Here is a 27,206-nt window from a genome sequence, read left to right as displayed (position 1 = left end):
GTGCCTTCAGCTCTCCCCACCCCAGTGCCTTCAGCTCTCCCCCACCCCAGTGCCTTCAGCTCTCCCCCACCCCAGTGCCTTCAGCTCTCCCCCACCCCAGTGCCTTCAGCTCTCCCCCACCCCAGTGCCTTCAGCTCTCCCCCACCCCAGTGCCTTCAGCTCTCCCCCACCCCAGTGCCTTCAGCTCTCCCCCACCCCAGTGCCTTCAGCTCTCCCCCACCCCAGTGCCTTCAGCTCTCCCCACCCCAGTGCCTTCAGCTCTCCCCCACCCCAGTGCCTTCAGCTCTCCCCCACCCCAGTGCCTTCAGCTCTCCCCCACCCCAGAGCCATCACCTCTCTCCCACCCCAGAGCCATCACCTCTGCCCCACCCCAGAGCCATCACCCTTCCCCCCCCTTGTGCCATCACCTCTGCCCCCCCCTTTGTGCCAGCAGCTCTTCCCCCCCCTTGTGCCAGCAGCTCTCCCCCCCCCCCCTTGTGCCAGCAGCTCTCCCCCCCCCCTTGTGCCAGCAGCTCTTCCCCCCCCTTTGTGCCAGCAGCTCTTCCCCCCCCCCTTGTGCCAGCAGCTCTTCCCCCCCCCCCTTGTGCCAGCAGCTCCTTCCCCCCCTTGTGCCAGCAGCTCTTCCCCCCCCCCTTGTGCCAGCAGCTCTTCCCCCCCCCCCCTTGTGCCAGCAGCTCTTCCCTCCCCCCCCTTGTGCCAGCAGCTCTTTCCCCCCCCTTGTGCCAGCAGCTCTTCCCCCTCCTTGTGCCAGCAGCTCTTCCCCCTCCTTGTGCCAGCAGCTCTTCCCCCTCCTTGTGCCAGCAGCTCTTCCCCCTCCTTGTGCCAGCAGCTCTTCCCCCTCCTTGTGCCAGCAGCTCTTCCCCCTCCTTGTGCCACCAGCTTCTCTCCCCCCCCCCCTTTGTGCCAGCAGCTCTCCCCCTTGTGAAATCATCTCCCCCGCTGCTCCTCCTGACACCCGGAGTGCACAGCGTCATTGGTTGCTATGACGCTGTGCACTCCGGGCGCCCGTCCTTAGTCGCTCCAACTTACCTTTCCATCAGGGGCGTCGCCGACACTCCATCGTTCTGCGCTCCTCTGCGTCTGATGTCACACAGCGCGTCAGGTCACGGCGCGCGTACGTCAGGAGGTCAGTGCAGCACGGGACCATGGATGTGCTGTGGAGTATCCGGAGGCCCCCTGCTGGAAAGGTGAGTATTGCGGGCCAGCGGGAGACCACGGAGCGGGAGTAATAGCAAGCGCTTCACTCCTGCTCTGTGGTCACGTTACACAAACAAATCTTCGATGCAAAAAGTTTGCATCGAGGATTTTTTTGTGGCAAATTACTCGATTCAATCGAGTAATCGTTTCAGACCTAGTCCCTGTATTCTAGTCCCTGTATTCTCTATTGCTGTGTAAGCAGTGCCCAATGAGTGCTGTGTATAAAGATTAGGAAAGCTTCCTTTCCTGTCCCAGCCGTCGGTGATCGCTGGTGCATGGTCATTGCAGAAGCTGCTGGATCTTAGCAGACAGAGATCACCCCCCATATACACACAAACACACTGTGAGGCTCCGGTGGTGATATTCCCATTGCAACTGGGGCTAATATCTCAGCTTGTAGCCCCGCTCCTGGTGACCACAAACCATATGTCCCCTTTATCATATTTCTTTAAAAAATTCTCTAGTAACCAAAAATACTAATTTAAAATTACATAAAAATAAAGCCTATATATCGTTGAGAAAAAAAAAATATTGAAACAACAATCAAAAAAAAAGTTATGGCTGTTTAGGTTCTATAATAAAAAATTAAAAGAGTTACTGTGTTTGGTCAAGAAGGGGAAGAATGACCCAATCTTGAACTGGTTAAGAACAGTTTTGTTTTTCTTGATATTGAAACCAGCCTTTTACTTTTTATCAGCTAATTGACTGCAGCATGGCGGTCCATGAAGAGGCCAAGGAACCTTCAGTGTCCTCTGTATTGCCATGGATCATTTTACATCGAGTTATCAAGCATGAAGAAGAGACCTTACATTCCATGCGCCAAAAGTCCGATTTGAAGGAAGGTAATTCTTGAATTTGATGCATTGAAAAGAATTAATGCACAATGGCTTCTTCTATTACTTTGCAGAAAACATGCTGATACCCAGAAAACTGATGTTTATGAATAATGTTCAATATTATATATATATATGTGTGTGTGTGTGTGTGTGTGTGTATGTATATATATATATATATATATATATATATATATATATATTCTAATGCTCTATACATCTAATCACTGTTTAGGTTTGAGATGTGAGCTGGACACTATACGCAATGATTTAATAAACTGAAGCCCCCTGGTTTGTCAATTATTATTTTTTATTACTTTCTAATCTGGAAATTAATATTGCATTCTCAATGGGCAAGAAGTCTTAGGCCTCTTTCACACGGGCGTCAGTTTTTTTGCCCGGATAAGAGCCGGGTGCGTTGCGGTAAAATACGCGATTTTCCCGCGCGAGTGCAAAACATTGTCATGCGTTGCACTCGCGTGAGAAAAATCGCGCATGTTTGGTACCCGAACTTCTTCATAGAAGTTCGGGCTTGGGATTGATGTTCTGAAGATTGTATTATTTTCCCTTATAACATGGTTATAAGGGAAAATAATAGCATTCTGAATACAGAATGCATAGTAAACCAGCGCTAGAGGGGTTAAAAAAAATAATAATAATAATTTAACTCACCTTAGTCCACTTGATCGCGAAGCTGGCATCTCCTTCTGTATCCTCTGCGCTGAACAGGACCTGGGGTGAGCTGCTCCATTAAATACAGGTTAAGGACCTTCGATGACGTCACTCCGGTCATCACATGGTACGTCACATGATCTTTAAAAGACCATGTGATGACCGGAGTGACGTCATCGAAGGTCCTTAACCTGTATTTAATGGAGCAGCTCACCCCAGGTCCTGTTCAGCGCAGAGGATACAGAAGGAGATGCCGGGCTTCGCGATCAAGTGGACTAAGGTGAGTTAAATTTCTTTTATTTATTTTTAACCCCTCTAGCGCTGGTTTACTATGCATTCTGTATTCAGAATGCTATTATTTTCCCTTATAACCATGTTATAAGGGAAAATAATAATGATCGGGTCTCCATCCCGATCGTCTCCTAGCAACCGTGCGTGCAAATCGCACAGCATCCGTACTTGCTTGCGGATGCCATCCGATTTTCACACACCCCATTCACTTCTATGGGGCCTGCGTCACGTCAAAATCGGACAATATAGAGCATGCTGCGATTTCAACTGAACGCACAAGTGATGCGTTAAAAACATCGCTCATGTGCACAGCCCCATAGAAATGAATGGGTCAGGATTTAGTGCGGGTGCCATACGTTCACCGCACGGATCGCACCCGCACGGAAAACTCGCCCGTGTGAAAGGGGCCTTAAAGTGCCACTAAACCATACAAAAAATATAAATCGCATAAATGCATTCAATGCATAGTTCCCACACCACTGTGTCTACAAAGTGCTCCCCACACTACTCTCATAAGCAGTTTAGGAGAGATCTTGCATTTTGGGGGTTATTTACTATATTAAGCGTATTTCTGGCACAGATTGCTGCGCAAAGGTGGCGTATTTCTGGCACAGATTGCTGCGCAAAGGTTCTTTGTGTTGCAATCTGTGACTTTTTCCTGCTCATGCCAGGTCTACAAAAATGAGGAGGGAGGTTAATGGGCCAGTAGGCCTGTCTCATTCATCGTTTTGTACGCCTATTTTAAATGTAGAAAATCATGTAAATCTACACCAACAAAGGAGCTGGCGTAGATTTAGAAGGGGCGGTGGATCTGCCGAAGTTATGTAGAGGCTGGTGCCTCTACATAACTTTGGCGGATCCATTGCCAGCGCAGGGCCTTAAGACCAGCGTCTAAAACAAATAAATGACCCCCTTTGTCTTCCCCTAGTCCTACCCTATCTTTGGCTACAGAATGGCTGGATGAAAGAGCCTGATGTCACATACACCTAACGGGAAGTTCAACCTTCACCAGACAGAAATGCTGGCAAATTGCGGATCCGCAAAACACGGGCACTGGCAATGTGCGTTCTGTATTTTGCGGACCGCACATCGCCGGCACTCGTAGAAAAAGCCTTTTCTTGTCCGCAATTGCAGACAAGGATAGGACATGTTCTATTTTTTAGCGGATCCGGAAGTGCGGATTCGCAAATGCGGACAGCACATTCTGGCCCCATTGAAAATAAATGGGTCTGCACCTGTTCCGCAAAATTGCAGGAACAGATGCGGACCCATTTTGCGGACTTGTGAATGGACCCTTAGGAGTCCCTCCTGGCATTCAAGTAACATTCCTCAGTGTGTGGAGTGGCGGGGTTGCATATCTCCGGGAATTACAGTCACAGTGCTTAAAAGAGGCGGCCGTGGCAGAGAGGATAAGTGAGAGTAACGCCACTGGAGCACTGATCATCATGCCTGGTCCTTGGAAGTAAAGTGGAGAGGGCCTGGCAGTAGCAGGGAAAGCTGAACCTTTAGGAGTAACTGCAACGCCCCCTAGAGGCTCATTTACATATATTAAAATATCATGTTTTTCAGCATAGAACCAACACAATTTCTTTCAATTCCCATCCAGTTTACTTATATAGTTGGTAATTTATTATCCATATCTCTTACCTGGGATAACTGTCTAAGTATTCTGCTGCACCCCTATAGGGAACAGGAAGGGCTAGCAGTATAGGTACGCGGACAGGGGGCCTCCACCATCAGGAGCCCTCCCTGGGCTAAGGTTTTTAGGATAGGGGTAGATTTAGGGACAAATTTTCCCATACCCCAGGTTAAAATTCATTCTGGATGTGGTTATCGGTCACTTTATTAATTTTTGTCTGTACACCTAATAGTCTTGATCTAGTGGACCCTCTTGGGATCCTTTTAACGTATACCATTAAAGTAATTTTTAGGGGTTTAATTAATACAATGCTGGAAAATAACCAACACAGATACCTTCAGCTGCCAAGCACACATGCAACAGGTCAGCCAGTTTCACAAATCTGCTTAGGCTACTTTCACACTTGCGGCAGGACGGATCCGACAGGCTGTTCACCATGTCGGATCCGTTCTGCGGCTATTTCGCCGTGCCCGCGGACCGCCGCTCCGTCCCCATTGACTATAATGGGGACAGCGGCGGAGCTCCGGCGCAGCACGGCGGTGCACGGAGAAAGCCGCCGGACTAAAAAGCCTGACATGCAGTAATTTTAGTCCGGCGGGCTTTCTCCGTGCTGCGCCGGAGCTCCGCCCCGTCCCCATTATAGTCAATGGGGACGGAGTGGCGGTCCGGCGGCACGGCGAAATAGCCGCAGGACGGATCCGACATGGTGAACAGCCTGTCGGATCCGTCCTGCCGCAAGTGTGAAAGTAGCCTTACAGATGCCCATTAAAAACGTTATTTTCATATTAATCTAATCTAGTTCATTTTTGAGGAGATATAATAATGTATTGCCTCCCAGTCTGAGACTAGTTTCTATGGGCAGCAATGCTGCTTTTTCTCTAAAGCAGTTTTGGTAGATGGGACCCATAAAGTATAATTTGAAGCTCTGTAATGGTCCACCAAGTGCTTTTTATAATGCTGATGTTGAATATAGTTACAGCTACATTGGTATTCCAGAGTAAAGAGGATTTCCCACTTTCCTTCTCTATTCATGGGCTGCTCAGGGTGTGTTACATTGCCTTATTTGAATTTAGTCGTCTAATTTAAAAACCTGTGCTTTTCATTGTAGAGGATTCGGGTACTCCACTGCTTCCGTCATCTCTTATGCTTCTCAACACAGCCCATGAGTATTTGGGCAGGAGGTCGTGGTGTTGTAACTCAGAAGGAGCCCTTCTCAAATTCTATGTGAGTTTTGCATTTGTGGATATTCATGGTTGTATTTGATGTGCTTTAAAACAGGGTGGATTTGATTTAAATCATAGTTTTCTACATAAAGACTAATTCTTGCTGGTATAACTTATAATATGCAAGTAGATGAATAACAACTTTTCATATTAGGTTGATTCTGTATTCATAGGTTTGTAGAAGTTAGGATTAAGGTCTTTTTCTTAACTCTGTTCATGTTATAACATTTTTGCTATGAAGAAGAGGCATGTGATTCAGAGTCAAATTCAGTTTTGAGGACTGCAAAAGTAAACCAAGCATCTGTGATAATATCTTGTAGGCAGAAAAAAGTGCCCAATAATCTTACAAAAACCTCTGGAAGAGCATGACATTGTGAATGGATTAATGGAATTTATTTACCCAAAAAATTTAATATATACAGCCTTATTCTACATAATGAAAAAACTAATCTTTATTTCATGATGGAATAACCTTTGGATGGTAATATACAGTACAGACCAAAAGTTTAGCCACACCTTCTCATTCAAAGAGTTTTCTTTATTTTCATGACTATGAAAATTGTAGATTCACACTGAAGGCATCAAAACTATGAATTAACACAGGTGGAATTATATACATAACAAAAAAGTGTGAAACAACTGAAAATATGTCATATTCTAGGTTCTTCAAAGTAGCCACCTTTTGCTTTGATTACAGCTTTGCACACTCTTGGCATTCTCTTGATGAGCTTCAAGAGGAGGTAGTCACCTGAAATGGTTGGAGAAGTCAGGTGGATACACAGCTGATAGTCCTACTGAATACACTGTTAGAATTTGTATTATGGCAAGAAAAAAAGCAGCTAAGTAAAGAAAAACGAGTGGCCATCATTACTTTAAGAAATTAAGGTCAGTCAGTCCGAAAAATTAGGAAAACTTTGAAAGTGTCCCCAAGTGCAGTCACAAAAACCATCAAGCGCTACAAAGAAACTGGCTCACATGCCGACCGCCCCAGGAAAGGAAGACCAAGAGTCACCTCTGCTGCAAAGGATAAGTTCATCCGAGTCACCAGCCTCAGAAATCGCAGGTTAACAGCAGCTCAGATGAGAGACCAGGTCAATGCCACACAGAGTTCTAGCAGCAGACATCTCTAGAACAACTGTTAAGAGGAAACTGTGTGAATCAGGCCTTCATGGTAGAATATCTGCTAGGAAACCGCTGCTAAGGACAGGCAACAAGCAGAAGAGACTTGTTTGGGCTAAAAAACACAAGGAATGGACATTAGACGAGTGGAAATCTGTGCTTTGGTCTGATGAGTCCAAATTTGAGATCTTTGGTTCCAACCACCGTGTCTTTGTGCAACGCAGAAAAGGTGAACGGATGGACTCTCCATGCCTGGTTCACACCGTGAAGCATGGAGGAGGAGGTGTGATGGTGTGGGGGTGCTTTGCTGGTGACACTGTCAAAATTGAAGGCATAATGAACCAGCATGGCTACCACAGTATCTTGCAGCGGCATGCTATTCCATCTGGTTTGCGTTTAGTTGGACCATCATTTATTTTTCAACAGGACAATGACCCAAAACACACCTCCAGGCTGTGTAAGGGCTATTTGACCATGAAGGAGAGTGATGGGGTGCTGCGCCAGATGACCTGGCCTCCAGAGTCACCGGACTTGAACCCAATCGAGATGGTTTGGGGTGAGCTGGACCGCAGAGTGAAGGCAAAAGGGCCAACAAGTGCTAAGCATCTCTGGGAACTCCTTCAAGACTGTTGGAAGACCATCTTGAAGCTCATCAAGAGTGTGCAAAGCAGTAATCAAAGCAAAAGGTGGCTACTTTGAAGAACCTAGAATATGACATATTTTCAGTTGTTTCACACTTTTTTGTTATGTATATAATTCCACATGTGTTAATTCATAGTTTTGATGCCTTCAGTGTGAATCTACAATTTTCATAGTCATAAAAATAAAGAAAACTCTTTGAATGAGAAGGTGTGTCCAAACTTTTGGTCTGTACTGTATTTTCTTCAAAAAGCATTTTATATAAAAAAATCAAATTGAAATAAAAAATAAATCTTCTTTTTTTTAAATCATTGATTTTTATCTACCCTGCTTTAAAACCTTTGAAACTAGCATGTACCTATGCTGTCCACATTGTGTATGGGCAGCCTTATATTTGGTAGGAAATAATTGTGGTAAATCTATTCATTTTCATTGTGAGGTGACTTACCATCTAGTCCAAAAGCAAATTTGTGTTTATATTACTCCCCTTTGCAATTCTAGAAGACATTATGTAAACTGTGTTCTTAGTGGAATCTCTCCTGTGAGGAGCTAGACAAATATTGAGTAGTATAGCTGGGGAAATGCAAATCTGCAACTTGAATAAGCAGTTTTATGATTATGGACAGTTTTCTAAAGAGCCTCTGTCAGCATGATCAACCCTATTAAACTAGGCATATTGTCTGGTAGGCTTGGTCATGCTGAGTAAAATTATATATTTCTTTGGTGTAACTTAAAGGGAACCTGTCACCTCCCAAAACCATCCCAAGCCGCCAGCAGTGTGTTTCTGATGATGCCTTTCTTCCTGAAGGCAGATGCAGCAAAAGTACTGAAAACGTTGTTTTATCCCCTGCCCGGCCTCCTTGCTTCAAGTCATGGTAAGCACGTCCCCTTCCCTGCCCCTTCGCTGTGACTGACAGCGCTTATGCAGAGAGTTCGGCAAACCAGCCGAACTGCCAGTCACAGCGAAGGGGCAGGGAAGGGCATGTGGTTACCGTAACGCTGCCTCTGTGACTTCAATCATGTGTGGAGAAGCACGCTGGCAGGGGATAAAACAAAGTTTTCAGTACTTTTGCTGCATCGGCCTTCAGGAAGAAAGGCATCGTCAGAAACACACTGCTCAATACTCTCCCCCTCCACTTTGATTGACAGGGCTAGACAAGGTACCCCTGTCTTCTCATGCCACTGTGCCTACCAATAGGATTTTTTGTAAATATAATTGTAAATCATTGGTGGCAGTGTATTTGGGCAAATTGTGCATTTTGCTAATGCTGTATGGCTCATATTTCAATGTATATGCTCATTGGTGGCTGTGGAGCCTCCGCAGAGGAGAGCAAACGCTGTGCGGAGACAAGAGAACATTTTAAAATCCTGTCGCTTCCCACATAGACTGCAATGATTGAACATTGCAGCATATGGGAGATTCAGCAAATGCTTATCAAGCCCTGCCACAGGCACAGCTGGATGTGAACTTTGCTGTGGCATCCCCGGAGCCTTCAGAAGGCAGGAGGCTGCCATAACAACTGAATGGCTCTCTTGATTTCAGAAAGGGGAAAAGACCGCTCAGATGCTGTGGTCGAAATTGACCACTGTATCTGAGGCTGTTAAATAACTCTGCCTCTGGGTATCTGCTGTGTAAAACAGAAAGCCTCTGGTACTTGTTGCGTCCACTCAGGTTCTGAGCGGGCACCATCTTTGAAGACCCGACTTTTTGTCAAAGTTCAAGAGATAGCCTAGCACATGCCTGAACAACCACTCAGTTCAAGGGCTCCATGGAATATGGGGCCCCCATTCTAATCTGTAGATAGGGAATAACTTTATATTACTGTAATACTCCTTTTAAAGGGATATGTTTGGAATGGGCTGCAAATCGTGTTAAAAAAACAACAACAAAGCATATGTTGTCCTCGCCGATTCTCATCGCTGTCGTTCCAACGATGCAAAGCTTCCCACCGCACACCACTTCCTTTTCCTGCCCTGACACAGCAGAAAATGACTGTGAATGATGTTAAGCGCGTCTCTGGTTGAGTTGGGTCATCGCTGCTTCTAGTGATTGGCTGTGCGGTATTCAGCAGCAGGAGTTCCGTCTGTTTTTGAGTGTTTGCAGCCCGTAACAAGCCTATTTTTCCACTGGAATATCCCTTTTAAGTGTTATCTCATGACTAATGTAAAAACTGAAAATCAGTTTATTACCTGCAATTGCAAAAGTATTCAGATCCAGGTGCTGTAGAATATTTTTCGTGGGACAACCCCTTTAAGGACTGTTAGCAATACTAGCTGATTTTAAATAATAGCGTCTCAAAACACCAATAATAAATAATACTTCCTTCTTTTATTGCTCTATTTCTCTTATATGCTTCTTTAACACTGGTTTTAGAATACTGAAAGGCAAAAACAGTCTGCATAGTAAAGAAACAGGTCTACTCTCCTATTAGCCAAAATGGCACACAAATACTATGCCATTGGCTAATAGGAGAGATCAGAGAATACCCTGGTTCACTTTACATTACTGCGTACTGACAATTTCTTCTTTGTTGGCAGTTTTCTGACATTTCTTTGCAGAATCCAACATTCTGCTGCTGTGTGTGTACTGTACTGTAATTGAATCCCATATCTTTTCCTATGTGTATACAGTTACGTGTTCTGTTGAAAGAACTGGCGGCGTCCACAAAGGATGACTACCATCCCTTTAAGGAGGAGCTGGAGACTACACTAGAACAGTGCTTCTACTGTCTGTATGGCTACCCCAGCAAGAAGAGCAAGGCTCGGTACTTAGAGGAGCATTCTGTGCAACCGGTAACTGCAGGCATTTAACAATTAACTGGCATATTACTTATTAGCCTGGCACCTAAGCGTGTAGGCTCACCTTTGTACTTGTATATTTTAGCAGGGCAGCAGCAGTGGATTTCAAGTTGTTATCCCTGCAGTGCGAGTCTATTTCTTTAAGGAGTTGTCCATCACCAAGTAGTGATGACCATCCTCAGGATGGGTCATGAAAGGGGTCATCCAGGAATGGATAATGATGACCTATCCTCAGGTTAGCTGTTTCAGGGAGCAGCTGGCTCCTGGCAACTCTCCAAGCACAGCGCCGTACATTGCACCGTGGCCATGCGTGGTATTGCAGCTCAGCCCCATTCGCTTCAACGGTGATGTCACATGGCCCAGTAAGAGGTCTCTTCTAACAGCTGATCAGCAGGGGTCTTGTGTCGGACCCCCGCTAATCTGATATTGATAACCTATTCTGAGGATAGGTCATCAATATTAATTACCGGATAACCCTTTTAATATCAGATTATGGGGGTCCAATTCCTGACCACCTTCATTTGAATGGGGATGAGCTGCAGAAAGACCATGTGACCAATGGACATGAAGTCACAGGCTGAGCAAAAGGCCGCAGCATTTGCCGAGCATCTCTGGCCTTTCCAAAAGCCTATCAGCGGGGATGCCAGGATTTGAACCCCCCCAGTGTTTAGATATTAAAGGGGTTGTGCAGTGTCAGGATATTGATGATCTGTCCTCTAGATAGATCATCAATATCAGATCGATTAAGGTCCCATTCCTGGCGCCCTGACCAATCAGCTGTTTGAAGAGGCCGTGGCGTTCTTCAAAGTTTACCTGTATTCTGTCTGCCTTATAGCGGCGATACAGGTTAATTACACTTTCCTCTCCCAGTGTGCACCCCATTTCCCAGGATACTATTCATGAGTTTTCTCTCACTATTCTTTTCTTTTCAATGCTATTAAACCAGTAAACTGTAGTCATTATCACTTCTTCTTTTATATGATGGAACAGAAGGTAAGAAATTGTCTCCTTAGCTTTTATTGAATTGCTCTTTCATATAAACGAGCAAAACCTAAAATATAATAGCCTATAGCAGTGATGGTGAACCTTTTAGAGACCGAGTGCCCAAACTGCAACCCAAAACTCACTTATTTATTGTGAAGTGCCAACATGGCCATTTACCCTGAATACTAATATAACATATCTTTCATGTACTTTATCATTTATCTATAATAGCCTGCCTACATTCAGTGAGCTGTCTGTGCCATTCATAGCATGCCCTGCGCTGATGAATGGCAGAAAAAGTCTAAGGCATAGTGTTACACCTTGGACTTCTTCCAGGGTGCGGGTGCCCACAGAGAGGGCACTGAGTGCCGCCTCTGGCACCCGTGCCATAGGTTCGCCATCACTGGCCTATAGCTATATTTGCTCTTACAGATAAATCTGCAGGGCTAGCATTGCGGGTGACATAATGTGTAATTGCTCTAGACCTGAAGACAGAATGTCTCAGTAAGGTCCTTTTCTCTGCAGGTGGAGTTGCTCTGGGAAGATGCCCTCATTTTGTTTGACTATTTCAAGCCAAAGTCTCTTCCTGAATTTGACAGCTATAAAACCAGCACCGTCTCTGCAGACCTGGCTAACCTGTTGAAAAAAATGGCCACCATAATACCTCCCTCAGATAAACCGAAGCTAAGAATGGACAGTGTGGCAGCTTACATCGAAGGCACAAGCAACAAGGTACAAGTTTAGAGCGTTCTTCTGACTTAAGCCTCATTCACACGTCGGTGTTCCACAGACGTGTGCTGTATGTGTTCTCCACGGACAGCACTTGTCCCCATTCATTTTTTAGCACGGTCCGTGGGTCCATGTTTTAAGCACGGAAGCACGCTCTATTTTGTCCGTGTTCATGGATCCATCATGCTCATTATAAATCTATGGGTCCGTGAAAATCACGGATGCAACAAAGATGCAATCCGTGTTTCACGGATCATTAGGAAGAGATGCTTTGAAAATTTGTTTTCAGCTGTGCAGTGTTGGTGAAACACGGATGGCACGTGGACCCAACACGGATCCTTCATGGACATCTTCACTGAGGTATCACTGACCACCTTTCCACGGATTTAAGCATGGACGTGTAAATGAGGCTTTATTTTGTGCTTTCAGGACTGGATGATTTTTTTTTTTTCCCCCACTACGTATTATTATTTTTTTTTTTTTAGAACTTTGTTTTAGTACTTTAGCACAATAAAAGAAAATAATCTTTATCGGTGCTTTCCAAGAACTAGGAGGTTCCTCTGATCCAAGCAGTGCCAGTGGGACTCTGGCTGTCAATCACAGCCTTACTTCCACTCAGGATTGTACTTTTACTTTGTATTTCATTTAGAAATGATATACTTTTAATTCAAATTTTTCATCATGCATATTATTTCTGCTTGATGTCACTAAATGGTAGCATAGTTCTATGTTTCCAGAGACTGGATAACTCTCCTGATGTCTAGTGACATAGGTGAAGGGTTTGTTCAGTGAGTTAGGCCAGACACGCGCGAGCGAGTTGGATGCGATAAACTCACAGCGCCCTGACCTCCGCTCCTCTGACCGGATTGCACAGCATTAGACCAATTTATACAGTCAGATCCATAAATATTGGGACACCGACACAAGTCTAAAATTTTAGGCTCTATGCACCACCACAATGGATTTGAAATGAAACAAACAAGATGTGCTTTACCTGCAGACTGTCAGCTTTAATTTGAGGGTATTTACATCCAAATCAGGTGAACGGTGTAGGAATTACAACAGTTTGCATCTCTGCCTCCCACTTGTTAAGGGACCAAAAGTCATGGGACAGAATGATGATCATAAATCAAACTTTCACTTTTTAATACTTGGTTGCAAATCCTTTGCAGTCAATTACAGCCTGAAGTCTGGAACGCATATACATCACCAGACGCTGGGGTTCATCCCTGGTGATGCTCTGTCAGGCCTCTACTGCAACCGTCTTCAGTTCCTGCTTGTTCTTGGGGCATTTTCCCTTTAGTTTTGTCTTCAGCAAGTGAAATGCATGCTCAATCGGATTCAGGTCAGGTCAGGTGATTGACTTGGCCATTGCATAACATTCCACTTCTTTCCCTTTAAAAACTCTTTGGTTGCTTTTGCAGTATGCTTTGGGTCATTGTCCATCTGCACTGTGAAGTATCGTCCAATGAGTTCTGAAGCATTTGGCTGAATATGAGCAGATAATATTTTTCAGCAGTCACATCATCAATAAATACAAGAGAACAAGTTCCATTGGCAGCCATACATGCCCACGCCATGACACTACCGCCACCATGCTTCACTGATGAGGTGGTATGCTTAGGATCATGAACAGTTCCTTTCCTTCTCCATACTCTCCACTTCCCATCACTCTGGTACAAGTTGATCTTGGTCTCATCTGTCCATAGGATGTTGTTCCAGAACTGTGAAGGCGTTTTTAGATGTCGTTTGGCAAACTCTAATCTGGCCTTCCTGTTTTTGAGGCTCACCAATGGTTTACATCTTGTGGTGGACCCTCTGTATTCACTCTGGTGAAGTCTTCTCTTGATTGTTGACTTTGACACACATACACCTACCTTCTGGAGAGTGTTCTTGATCTGGCCAACTGTTGTGAAGGGTGTTTTCTTCACCAGGGAAGTAATTCTTCGTAATCCACCACAGTTGTTTCCCGTGGTCTTCTAGTTCTTTTGGTGTTGCTGAGCTCACCGGTGCGTTCCTTCATTTTAAGAATGTTCCAAACAGTTGTTTTGGCCACGCCTAATGTTTTTGCTATCTCTCTGAGTTTGTTTTGTTTTTTCAGCCTAATGATGGCTTGTTTCACTGATAGTGACAGCTCTGTGGATCTCTTGAGAGTTGACAGCAACAGATTCCAAATGCAAATGGCACACTTGAAATGAACTCTGGACCTTTAATCTGCTCATTGTAATTGGGATAATGAGAGAATAACACACACCTGGCCATGGAACAGCTGAGAAGCCAATTGTCCCTTAAAGGGGTTGTCCGGGTTCAGAGCTGAACCCGGACATACCCGATGCGCTCCCGTGCCCTGCGCTAGATCGCGCAGAGCACGGGCTCTTGTGTTTACAATAACACACTGCCGGGCGGTAACTTCCGCCCAGCAGTGTGTTCGGTGACGTCACCGGCTCTGAGGGGCGGGCTTTAGCTCTGCCCTAGCCGTTTTACTGGCTAGGGCAGAGCCAAATCCCGCCCATCAGTGCCGGTGACGTCACCGGGGTTCCTGTCAGCCCCATAGAGAGCCCCGGTACGTCACCGGAACTCTGAAAAATGCCTTTGCCCTGCGCGATTTAGCGCAGGGCAAAGGAGAGCATCGGAGCATGAACTGCTCCGATGCTCATGTCAGGGGGGCTGCCGGGGTGAAAATGGAGGGATGTCCAGGTTCAGCTCTGAACCTGGACAACCCCTTTAACAAGTGGGAGGCACATATGCCAACTGTTGTAATTCCTACACCGTTCACCTGATTTGGATGTAAATACCCTCAAATTAAAGCTGACAGTCTGCAGGTAAAGCACATCTTGTTTGTTTCATTTCAAATACATTGTGGTCGTGTATAGAGCCAAAAATGTTAGAATTGTCGATGTCCCAATATTTATGGACCTGACTGTAATGCTGTGTAACCCTTAGGCCCCTTTCACACGGGCGAGTATTCCGTCCGGATGCCATGCACGAGTTGAACGCATTGCACCTGCACTGAATCCCGACCCATTCATTTCTATGGGGCTGTTCACATGAGCGGTGATTTTCACACATCACTTATGCGTTGCGTGAAAATCGCAGCATGCTCTATTTTGTGCGTTTTTCACGTAAGGCAAGCCCCATAGAAATTAATGGGGTTGCGTGAAAATCGCAAGCATCCGCAAGCAAGTGCGGATGCGGTGCGATTTTCACGCACAGGTTGCTAGGAGACGATCGGGGATGGAGACCCGATCATTATTATTTTCCCTTTATAACATGGTTATAAGGGAAAATAATAGCATTCTGAATACAGAATGCATAGTACAATAGCGCTGGAGGGGTTAAAAAAAAAATAATAATAATTTTACTCACCTTAATCCACTTGATCGCGCAGCCCGGCATCTCTTCTGTCTGTCCTCTGTGCTGTGTGGTAAAAGATCATGTGATGGATCATGTGATGACCGGAGTGACATCACCACAGGTCCTGTTCCTCCACACAGCTAAGATGAAGACAGAAGGAGATGCCGGCTTCGCGATCAAGTGGACTAAGGTGAGTTCAATTTTTTTTAAAAATTTTTTTTTTACCCCTCCAGCGCTATTTTACTATGCATTCTGTATTCAGAATGCTATTATTTTCCCTTATAACCATGTTATAAGGGAAAATAATACAATCTACAGAACACCGATCCCAAGCCCAAACTTCTGTGAAGAAGTTCGGGTTTGGGTACCAAACATGCGCGATTTTTTTCACACGAGTGCAAAACGCATTACAAAACGCACCGGCACATTTTCCCGCAACGCCCGTGTGAAAGAGGCCTTAGAGTCCTGGAGTCTACTGAATTACATTGACATAATGCTGTCAGCTAATGCTGTAATGCAATAGATTTCAGGACTCTCAGGGTTAGGGGTGCATCTGGCCGGGCCCCTGCCGTGGAATTTACTTGGGACAGTCAGGAAGGGGTTAATCTTCTAACTTGTTTAACTCGCTGACATTAAGCTGAGATCTTGAAAATGGTAAGAAATAATATTGAAATTACAGTATATATCTTTCCATAAAACAGAAACCCCCTTCAAATTTGGGCTCTCTATGCTCTCTATACAGAATTGTGGACCTATCTTGTTGGCAATGTTACTAATGTTTGCAGAAACGACAGCCTGATTTCAGCTTCATCATTGATATCTGAAATTAATTGCAGGCGCCACAACTCCCGGAAGGAGCAGAAGACTCACCCGAGGTCGTGAATGAGCTGTTTTACCTTATCGCTGACTACCATTTTAAAAACAAGGAACCGACCAAAGCCATTAAATTCTACATGCATGATATCTGCAAGTGTCCCAACAGGTAAGTCGTTTTTTGTCTTTTCTTAAAATGTATATATCCATTTATAAATGTTTCCGTATTTTAATGTTTAATGTCCTTGTTTACTTCCTACCATTCAAGGTTTGATTCTTGGGCTGGCATGGCCTTGGCAAGAGCAAGCCGTATCCAGGACAAACTAAACTCCAATGAACTGAAGAATGATGGCCCCATATGGAAACATGCCAGTCCTGTACTAAACTGCTTTAAACGAGCCCTGGAAATTGATGCCTCAAACCTGTCCTTATGGATTGAATATGGCACAATGTCTTATGCGCTCCACTCGTTTGCTTCCCGACAGCTTAAACAGTGGGCGACTGAGCTGTCCTCTGAGGCGGTGGCACATGTGAGTTGCTATATGACGTTTTATAATACTCAAAATATACAATAATACTACGATCGTTATTTTAGTATAATTCAGCATGAAAAACGAGTTAATTTACTTTGTTACACAAATGTGAGCTATTCTCTTTGCGTCATTATGATGGCAACCCCTGTAGAGTAATGTGCACGTCCGCCCACAGAGCTGGTCACACATGCTGTAATAGGGAGAGAGATAAGCAGAAAGGCCATGCCCCCTGATTTGTGATAAAGTGAGAGGAACTGCAGCAGAAAGGACACGCCCCTGGGCTTGTAGCTTGAAAATAATCTACCTTAGCAACTAGAGCAATGAATGGGGATAGCGTTGCCTCCATTTGTGGTACAGGGCTGGTTTTACTATTTTTAGTAAGGTATTGTCATGTACTATATGATGTCTGATTTTCATTTCTTATATCAATCATGTCATAACCCCTCTAAAAAGTTAGATGTAATCACACAGTAAAATACATTACCCAGACTACTTTGCACCAATAAGGCACTCCTAAACATAAAAATACATAAAATAATTGTTGGAAAAAAGGCAGTGATTTTATTCTAGTGCTTCTTCTAAAGAGGAAACTTATTTGATCTGTGTGTCAGATTTAGGCCAGAGGCTGCAGACATTATATTGTGTCTGGATATTTAAAGGGCTTATCCTACAAACAGTATGCATTACCTGTCCACGAGACTTGTTGGGGACCCAACCACTGTAGACGCAGGTCGAACCCACAGTGATCCGACATTTATTACTGGGATAAATACTGCTCATGGTATAACCCCATTAAAGTGCTGACACATTAGTTCCCAGATATGAGCAGGCATCTTGAATACACATCACAATAAATCATTTCCACAGAAAATTGCCGCCTTTGCTTCTTTGTTGGCCGAAAATGCTGGCATGTTTGGCAGATCTTCACAATTGTGGTCGGACTCTCCAGCAGTAAAACCTAAAGAGCTTACTGTCCCTACATTGGACATATTGATTTTGTTTTAGTGAATATAAACGGTTTAAAAGGGGTTTTCTGTGATTCTCATATTGCTGACCTATCCTCAGGATGGATAAAAAAGAAAATGGCTGCACACCATTATACATACAAACAATAGAGCTAAGAAATGGGGGTCATTCTAAATAAAAGTGGTATAATACCTACTATAAATAAGTCAATGGAAGCTCTTTGCGCACATATTTGCTCAAAACTGTGTCGGGCCCATCTACCAGGCGTCAAGGTGGCTTCCGCAGATGGGTCCCTAACACTAGTATACTGCCTCCTCAGGATAGGTCATCAATACCACAATATCAGATTATTGGGGATCCACACCGATCAGCTGTTTGAAGAGGTTGCAGCGCTCCAGTAACCAACATTGGATAGCGGCTGTGCTTTGCATTGCAGCTCAGGTCCTTTCACTTGAATGGGACTGAGCTGCACCTAGGCCTCGTGATTGATGAACGTGACATCACTAGCATAGGAAGAGGCCAGAGTGCCACGGCCTCTTCAAACAGTTGATCGGTGAAGGTCCTGGGAGTCGGATCCTGTCTATCTGATATTGATGGCCTATCCTGAGGATAGGTCATCAGTATAAAAATCCCAAACAACCCCTTTAAAAATCTCTGTCAGATGCTTTATCTACTGCTTCTATATAGTCTTCCTGTCATTTCAGTGAGAGGGATTAATCATTTCAGCATAATCGGGCTCCAAGGAAAGCTCTGCCAGACTAAATTTGGAGCAACATTTGGTCGATTTCAAGTTGAAGAGAAAATACACAAACTTGGGCACAGTCTTTGAAGTTCCTAGCAGTTGTTGGAAAGATTGCTGATTTAGTATCCCTTAGGGGGTGATGCTATGGGTGCTGACAGTTTGTGCAGATTTAGATTGTATATTTAGATCAGAAGCTTCTCTGAATGGGATAGACTTTTATAGTACAGTGTGTCAGCGAGGTCGGAATTTGTCAGCGCTATATTTACGATCTACCAGAGATATCCTACTTTAACGACCCCATAGTTATAGGTAACTTTATAAAACGTCTTAAAGGGAACCTGTCATATTTGATAATCTAACTAATTATATACAATCATTAACTACTAAAAAGTGCCTTAGATGTGTTCACTTACTGGTGGGACAGATGGTTACCTCATAATATACACACAAAGATGCCGCATGCTAATGAGCTGATTCGAGTCCGGCGTGAGGTCATTGAGTCCAGCGTATATTTAATTCAGAGCTATGGCCTCTCCCCTGCCCACCTGCTGCTGGTTCATATGGAAAATAACTGTCAATCAGCAGCAGGTGGGCGGGGAGAGTCAGGAGCTCATGAATATTCATGACTCATCATTATCAGCTGGAGCTTTTACATACAAGATGGTGGCAGATTGACTGGGTCAATTAAAGAAAGTGACCCAGCATTTTGCTAAGCGAATCAGTCACTTATTTATGTTGTCCTTAGTTAGGACACCATAAAACTGGTGACAGGTTCCCTTTAAGTATGCATTTCTTTGCAATTGCACCACTCAGACTTGTCATTATGTCATTCACATGACTTTTATGTTAACATTTCTAATTCGTTTCTAGAAAACTCCTTTCCTATAGCATCAATGTTATACAGTATAATGCTGTGATTTATGGTCTTGATTAATATTAAGGTTATTGTTTTGCTTTATTTGCAGTTGAAAGAGCGTCGGAATAGCATGCTTGAGACAGCCAAGCAGTGTTTCACCTCCGCTTCCCTCTGTGAGGGAGACGGTGATGAAGAAGAATGGCTAATTCACTATATGTTAGGCAAAATCTGTGAAAAGCAAAAGGTGGCTCCAGAGTTGTATCTGCTGCACTACAAGCAAGCAGCACACTACCTGCATGAGGAAGCTGCTCACTATCCTAAGAAGATTCATTACCATAACCCTCCCGAGTTAGCCATGGAGGCTTTAGAGGTAAGAAGGGGTTAATATTGATTTTAATGGCTTTTCTCCTTAAAGCGGTTTTCCCTTTTCAGACAATGCGGGCATATCGCTATAATATTCCCCTGCTGTCTGATAGGTGCGGGTGTCAATGTTGGGACCCACACCTACACCGAGAATGGAGCCCTGAAAGTTGTGGAGGGCGCACTTTGCATGCACAGCTGCCCTCCGTTCATTTCTGTGGGGCCGCCGAAAATAGCTGAGCGTCGGCCCCATAGAAATGAATGGGAGTGGTGGCCGCGCAAAAGTGGTGCGCTCCCATTCAATACTATGGGGAGAGCGTTTGGTGGTGGCCGGACCCGGGGAAACCCAGGGTCCTCCAGCTACCATCTTCCCCATTCCATACTCGTGTAGGTGCGGGTCACAGAGGTGGAACCCGCACCTATTAGACAATGAGGGCATATCCTACTGATATGCCCCCATTGTCTCAGATGGGAATGTGGCCGAAAGTGACCCATAGTTTAAACTTTGGTTTTATGTTAAATGTATTTTTGAAGAATTTTGGGTATTTTTATAATTTAAATTTTCCATGTCATTATCTATAAAAAAAAAATCCTAAAATCTTCCAGTTTTCACACTGGCCACTAAGCCTAATTATAGCTTTACAGATCATTTTTCAGCAGTCACCTCATTATCATTATAGACAATTGCTGTGACAAATACCACCTCTATATACTGTATATATATAAATATACAGAGATGGAGAGATAAAACAGGATCTACCATTTGCAGTAGGTGATTCTCACAGCTTATCTACTCCCTCCTGACATCTGGACAGGTCAGAGCATGGTTAGAAAAACTTGCCATAGAAGTCAATGAGGTCATCTCCTGTCCTGCTGTCCATGCCACCATGGGCCCTACTATGGCCCATGGTGGCTGCTATAAAGCATATCTCTAAATGCGGTTTAAAAACGCTGGCATTCTCCGTTAGTCGCACGGAGCAACTAAGTTACCCAAATTCCTTGCCTCCTTGAAGGCATCTGTAGAGGAACGTGTGATGTCACACTGAAGATCCTTTTGGGAAAACCTGCTGGCTCCCCCACTTGTGTGCTAGCCGCCGGGCGGGGCTGCGCTGCTACAGGTAGCAGCTGAACATTACTAGGACTGTGCATTTCTCTGTGCTTGGAAGGAACTCCAGGATTGCAGTAACGGCAAGTATATTGTCAGTATTATCATACTAAGCAGGTAGTCTCTCTGTCGGTGGTACGATCGGGATGTAAGGATGTAGTGAAATATATATGATTATCCAGGGATATACTCCAAATCAGTAGGTCCACGTGAGTATTTATTATAGTGTTTTGAAGAAGGGTTTTCAATACAGGGTAAGAGGCAGGTACAATATTTTAATACTCAGCAGCGACTGCTATAGGGTTGTATTTTATTTCTTCTTTACTTCTCTTTGGTATCTAAGAACGCGAGCGCAGGTGTGATTTTATTCATTGAATACTTAGTAGTAAGAAACACAAGTAGCGGCAGTCCCCATAATGTTCACTTTGCAGCTTTATTGGAATTAAAAAAGGATCGGACGCAGGCACTGCACAAAAATCAGGCAACAGCCGTTTTGCGCACCTTGCGCTTTGTCAAGCCCTGACAAAGCACAAGGTGCGCGAAACGGCTGTTGCCTGGTTTTTGTGCAGTGCCTGCGTCCGATCCTTTTTTAATTCCAATAAAGCTGCAAAGTGAACATTATGGGGACTGCCGCTACTTGTGTTTCTTACTACTAAGTATTTATATGAATCTTTTGAGCAGAGCACCACCGAATATCGCTTTTGATCCAGTGCTGATAAGGGTTTATTCAGATTGACCACACATCGGGTAGAGTAAAAAAATCTGCAATTAGAAAATAAAAACAGATAGGATACCGTAGGTGTCTCTCTGGTTTTAACTGGCAGAAAAAAAATTTGACACATTCCCTTTAATTCCCTTTCGTTGTCGTCATACTGCATGGGTGGCTGTTTCTGACCGCAGCTATTAGCAATAATGGTTTCAGTCCTGAGAGAGCCATTTCCATCAGCAAATTAGTGAGAGGGTAATTTGATTATGAGGTTGAGTAAAAACGCATTTCGATTTTTCAGGAGATTTTAGAAAGGGATTTCTTATACGTTCTTTTAAACAGAGGTTCTTGGATGCTGCTTTGATGATTATTTCCTTAAAATGGTTGTTTATACAGTATATGGGGCAGAATGGGCTCAACACAATCAGGAAGTGTCAGGAGAGCCATTCGCTCACTGAGGTGGGCACGCATCTCCTAGCATTTCCTGTGTGTCAAGCCAAGATCGTGGGGAGCCAATAAGCGTCAGAATGGCTTCAGAGTGGAAGCAGTGAGGCGAGTCATTTTGTTTTTTTAGCCCATTCAGTCCAATATACAGGGTGTCCCACAAAAAAGTATCCTGCCTCCAGCTATAGTATGACAAGATGAACGAGCAAGTGGATTGTTTATTTTTTTTTTAATTACCCACAAGTCACTAAAAATGCTAAAAGTGGTCCCCGTTCACGTCTCTGCATCTTTGGGCACGTTGGATTATGCTGGCTGGTACGGCTAGTGATGCTGCGGATGGTGTTTGTAAGGTTTTCCTTGAGTTCATCCAGGGGATGTGGATTGTTGGAGGACACTTTCTGGTTTAAATTTCCCCACAGATAAAAATCGCTTGTGGACAAGTCTGGGGAACGTGGTGGCCATAACCCCTTGGCCCCACAATCGCTATTCACTGCTCCAGGGAGAACGCCATCTTTCTGACACAATAGGCCACTTTCATCAAACTGAATAGATGCCCATAGCAACCAATCAGAGCTCAGATTTTATTTCCTTTAGGGCTCTGAAAAAATGAAAGCTGAGCTCTGATTGGTGGTTATGGACAACTAAGACAGATTTACTATTATGCAGTTTGATTTGGAGATATCGGAGGCGGACTACGGTTTCGTGGGCCACCCTGTATAAAAATGTACCTCCTTTAAGTAAATTTCTGGAACAAGCTTCCTGCAAATGGAGTTGTTGACTTCAGCAAAGTGAAAGCTAACCTGGGAAAGCCAGTGACTGTTTTAAAACTCTCTGTTTGAGACTACAGGTGTACAAGAAATCTAAATTTAAGAAGACTTGCATACTCTCTCTGTTAGGTCTATTTCCGTCTCCATGCGTCAGTCTTGAAGCTGCTGGATAAAAACGACCAGGAACTAGATTCTAAAATGTTGTTCACCGTTATGAAGGAAGCCACGGAAGGGCCATTTGCTAAGGGAGAGGAGAAAAATGCACCAAAACCAACCGAGAAGTATGTTTTCTTTGTATAGATATGACTGTATTTCCTTTTATATACATGTGTACACTACTAGTTAATACTCTGCATAGCCCATCACTGTTTCTGTCTGTCCTTGCTGCGCCCTGCTAAACCCTGGCACAGCACATTGGTGCAGGGTATCAAAGGTTTCAGCGCAGCGGGCACAGGTAGGAGCAGCTATGTGAGCTGTTGTCAGTACGGTACTTACTGCAGAGCAGATTGTAGAACACAGAATCCATGCACCGCATACATGGGTACAATGTACGGATTCTGTATGTTCTACAGTGAAAAGCGCTGTAGAGTGGACTGAACTTCAGGTGCCTGTTTTGCTAGAAAAGTATTTGTAGCAATGTAAACATTTTTCGGAAGGTTTAGTACACTTTAACAATTTGTGCACCAGAAATTTGTCACAATTAGACCCGAAATCTACTGTACAGCAGCTCCTTGCTGGTATAGATTTCATTTTCTGACGCTGGGACTGCATTTTATGACATAAGAAGTGCCAGTAATGGTGTGCTTTATGTTCCACTTAAATTACACACCTTAAAGGCTATGGATACACGTTCAGGGCAATATTTTTATGATTGCATTTCTTTTTTCTTTTTGGGCAAAAGATAATTTTTTCAATTGGTCATTAAAAAAAAATCTGCCATTTTTGAGCTACAGGGGTTAAAAAATCTGTCTGTTTAGAGTATCACTTTTAAGTCCTGTAAGCTGACAGCTCATGTATTATCTCTGATCTCCTAACCTTATAAACACTCATTATAACTTAATTTATCAAACTAATAAGGATATGGGTTAAATGAGTGTTTGTTTATGAGGTCAGGAGATTAGAGATAAGGCTTCACATGAGATGTCAGCCGATGGGACTGAGAAGTAATACTCTGCAAAGAAACTGACTTTTAACCCCTGTATCTCAAAAATGACTCGAAATGTTTAATATGGACCAACTGAAGAAATTATTTAAACCCAAAATGAGTGAAATACAATCATCAAAAATTGCCCAGAAGGTGTCTATAGCCTTGAAAGAGGTTCTTCATCTAAATAAATGTTATTAAAGCTGAATGGTAACAAATGTTGGGATGAGGAAAGGAATGACGTGACTACCGAGAATGTGCTTTTCCCCTTTTCTGCTGTCATCACAGGCGTTGAGTTTAGCACCTGAATTATTAGAGATGGGCTAGTATTAGGTGTGCTCTGCCTAACAACTGCACTTTTTTGAATAATCCCATTGACCTGCATTGGGTCATGATGATATCCGTTTTAAAGACCGCACGCTGAAGAAAATGATGCTTAAAGTTGCCTGCTTCAGACAACCACTATTCACAGGCCCTGTTAGGGCATTAGTGTATCACACAGTACCCCCTCTATTAGCTATAGTGGAGTGAAACTACAAAGGGCTGCCCCTTCTTTTCTCAACAAGCAGCCCTGTGCATCTTCCAATTGGTCCCAGTTCCCACACTCCTGGTAAATAGCACATTTTGGCCAGCCAGACATTGCTGCTGCAGGGGAACATACATATGCCCTAATCTTAAAGGGGTTGTCCAGGTTCAGAGCTGAACCTGGACATCCCTCCATTTTCACCCCGGCAGCCCCCCTGACATGAGCATCTGAGCAGTTCATGCTCCGATGCTCTTCTTTGCCCTGCGCTAAATCGCGCAGGGCAAAGGCATTTTTCTGAGTTCCGGTGACATACCGGGCTCTCTATGGGGCTGACAGGCAGCCCGGTGACGTCACCGGCACTGATGGGCGGAATTTGGCTCTGCCCTAGCCAGTAAAACGGCTAGGGCAGAGCTAAAGCCCGCCCCTCAGAGCCGGTGACGTCACCGAACACACTGCTGGGCGGAAGTTACCGCCCGGTAGTGTGTTATTGAAAACACAAGAGCCTGTGCCCTGCGCGATCTAGCGCAGGGCACGGGAGCGCATCGGAGCATGAGATGCTCCGATGCCAGGCTCAGGAGGGCTGCCGGGGTGAAAATAAGGGTATGTCCGGGTTCAGCTCTGAACCCGGACAACCCCTTTAAAGCGATGATCTCATTCATTAAATGGCTCATTGACTTCAATGTTGTTTTTTGCTTAAGTTTCCCCACACTGTCCCATCAAAAGAAAAGAGGACTCTTTCTCAGTTCCCCTGGTGATAATAGCTGATCGCTGGGGACCTGTTGTGTTCTAAGAGGTTGTTCAAGTTAGACAAGCCCTAAAATGGGGTTTTCCCCATAAGACTTATTGCCTTTTATATAATCCATAAAAAAAAAAAAAATCAGCTGCTTCTGTGTTACAAATTTACCTGAAACCTGTGTCTAAAATCAAGGAGACCATTTGGAGAACTGTATTTCATCTTGCACAATATGCTGGTCAAGTCTGGCCAGTTTATCTTTACTGCTTTCTTCTCCAAGATGTGCAATAGGTTCCTCTGCGCACATGTAGAATACAGTTTCTTTTGGAATAGTAGATTCTCTCTGGTCACTACTGAGCATGCCTTGGCCATGCCCTTGAATTGACGTATGTGATAAAGAAGTCTGACACCTCTGCAAACTTCTTCAAATAAAAGTCTCTTGTCTCACGGAGTGCAGACTTTTAATGTAGAGTGTTAACTGGAAAATAGAAATGCGCTGACTGCAGCCACGAAGAATGGTCAGCAAAGTCTGGCTTCTTACCACAACCAAGGGGCTTTTCCGCCATTTGTTTCTGGCCCCCTGCCACTTGGGCATTTTTCTTACACGTTACCATCAGGGGTTAAATGCATCATTAACTACAAGGGTTATGTTGTTAGGGTGCTGTCTCTGACAATCTCAGCTGCTTTATCTGAAGGAGGCTTCATCCTGGTGCCTCCTTAGTATCAGAATGGCAGTACCAAGCTCATACCACAAATTCCGTTCTAGCACATCTAGATACAAGTAACCCTTCTTTAAAGGGCTCACTACTTTTATAGCATTAGAACAGGCTGACCTGTGTTCTGGGTAGCAGAATTGATCTGTCTTGGTCCCATCCCAATATGGGGTGTTGTCCTTTCACCTAGAATGTCCGGTGTCTGTTCTCCCTGCTGCTACCACATCCTCTGCTTTGATTGACATTTCCAGGCACTGTGAATGCCATCACGTCTGGCACTGACTTCCCAAATTCTCGCATGTGCTCCATGTGGTTCAGTAACTGACGCAGGCGCAGTGTAGAGTAGAACTGCCGACCAGCCTCTTCCCTGAAGTAAGCCTGGGGCAGTAATTGAACTTGACTAAGCATACGCAAGACTTAATGAGAGGTCAGGGCCAGGCGCAATGATGTCTACAATGCTTGGAACTAGCAATCAAAGTGCTGCGGGCGCGGCAGCGGCAATGAGAACAGATCCTCCAGGGGTATAAGCAATGCTCCGTTGCTCGTAGAGGCTCATTTGCATATATTAAGACTTCATTTTAGGATTAAAGGGTTTGGAAACCCCCTTTAAAGGGAACCTGTCACCAGGATTTGATGTATAGAGCTGAGGACATGGGTTGCTAGATGGCCGCTAGCACATCCACAATACCCAGTCCCCATAGCTCTGTGTGCTTTTATTGTGTAAAAAAAACTATTTGATACATATGCAAATTAACCTGAGATGAGTCCTGTATGTGAGAGGAGTCCGGGACAGGACTCATCTCAGGTTAATTTGCATCTGTATCAAATCGTTTTTTTTTACACAATAAAAGCACACAGAGCTATGGGGGCTGGGTATTGTGGATGTGCTAGTGGCCATATATCAGCCCATGTCCCCAGCTCTATACACAAAATCCAGGTGACAGGTTCCCTTTAAAAAGGCTGAATTGGCACAGAGATGGGGAATAAGAAGGCCTGGCAGGACTGAAACTGCTTTACTCTAACAATTACCAGCATATTATTTAGGTGGGGAACCTTCTAACTTCTTAAGTACTTGACAATTATATCTTATTTATTTTTGTTATTGTGTCTTTTGCCTGTGCTCACAAATTAGGGAGAAGCATAGCACTTTGGATGAAGATTCTCACTCTTCCGCGGGGACGATGCCCGGCCCTGGGAATTCCATTCCTTTCTCCTCTGGTCCAGGTCTGACATCTCCACCTTACACAGCCACTCCGATTGACCACGATTACGTCAAATGTAAACCCCCCCGTCATCAGGCCACGCCGGACGGTACAGTC

The 27,206-nt window shown here is 44.3% G+C and overlaps 1 protein-coding gene across 7 annotated transcripts in view; it reads left to right on the top strand.

Annotated features, from left to right (window-relative positions):
* The window catches only part of CABIN1 (calcineurin binding protein 1), a 162,349-nt gene that overhangs the window by 61,240 nt on the left and 73,903 nt on the right, over nt 1-27,206 (top strand). For 5 of the 7 annotated variants that reach the window (XM_044275522.1, XM_044275523.1, XM_044275525.1 and 2 more), the window contains exons 18-26: nt 1,895-2,039; nt 5,741-5,856; nt 10,245-10,406; nt 11,922-12,128; nt 16,316-16,461; nt 16,561-16,822; nt 19,499-19,759; nt 22,901-23,052; nt 27,020-27,198. In XM_044275522.1, the coding sequence (XP_044131457.1) occupies nt 1,895-2,039; nt 5,741-5,856; nt 10,245-10,406; nt 11,922-12,128; nt 16,316-16,461; nt 16,561-16,822; nt 19,499-19,759; nt 22,901-23,052; nt 27,020-27,198 (1,630 nt within the window). The remainder of the gene's footprint in view (nt 1-1,894; nt 2,040-5,740; nt 5,857-10,244; nt 10,407-11,921; nt 12,129-16,315; nt 16,462-16,560; nt 16,823-19,498; nt 19,760-22,900; nt 23,053-27,019; nt 27,199-27,206) is intronic. The other 2 variants (XM_044275526.1, XM_044275527.1) reach the window with 1 other exon arrangement.

The sequence above is a fragment of the Bufo gargarizans genome, chromosome 1, assembly GCF_014858855.1.
Source record: "Bufo gargarizans isolate SCDJY-AF-19 chromosome 1, ASM1485885v1, whole genome shotgun sequence".
Taxonomy (NCBI): domain Eukaryota; kingdom Metazoa; phylum Chordata; class Amphibia; order Anura; family Bufonidae; genus Bufo; species Bufo gargarizans.
This window is presented reverse-complemented; position numbering and strand designations above follow the sequence as displayed.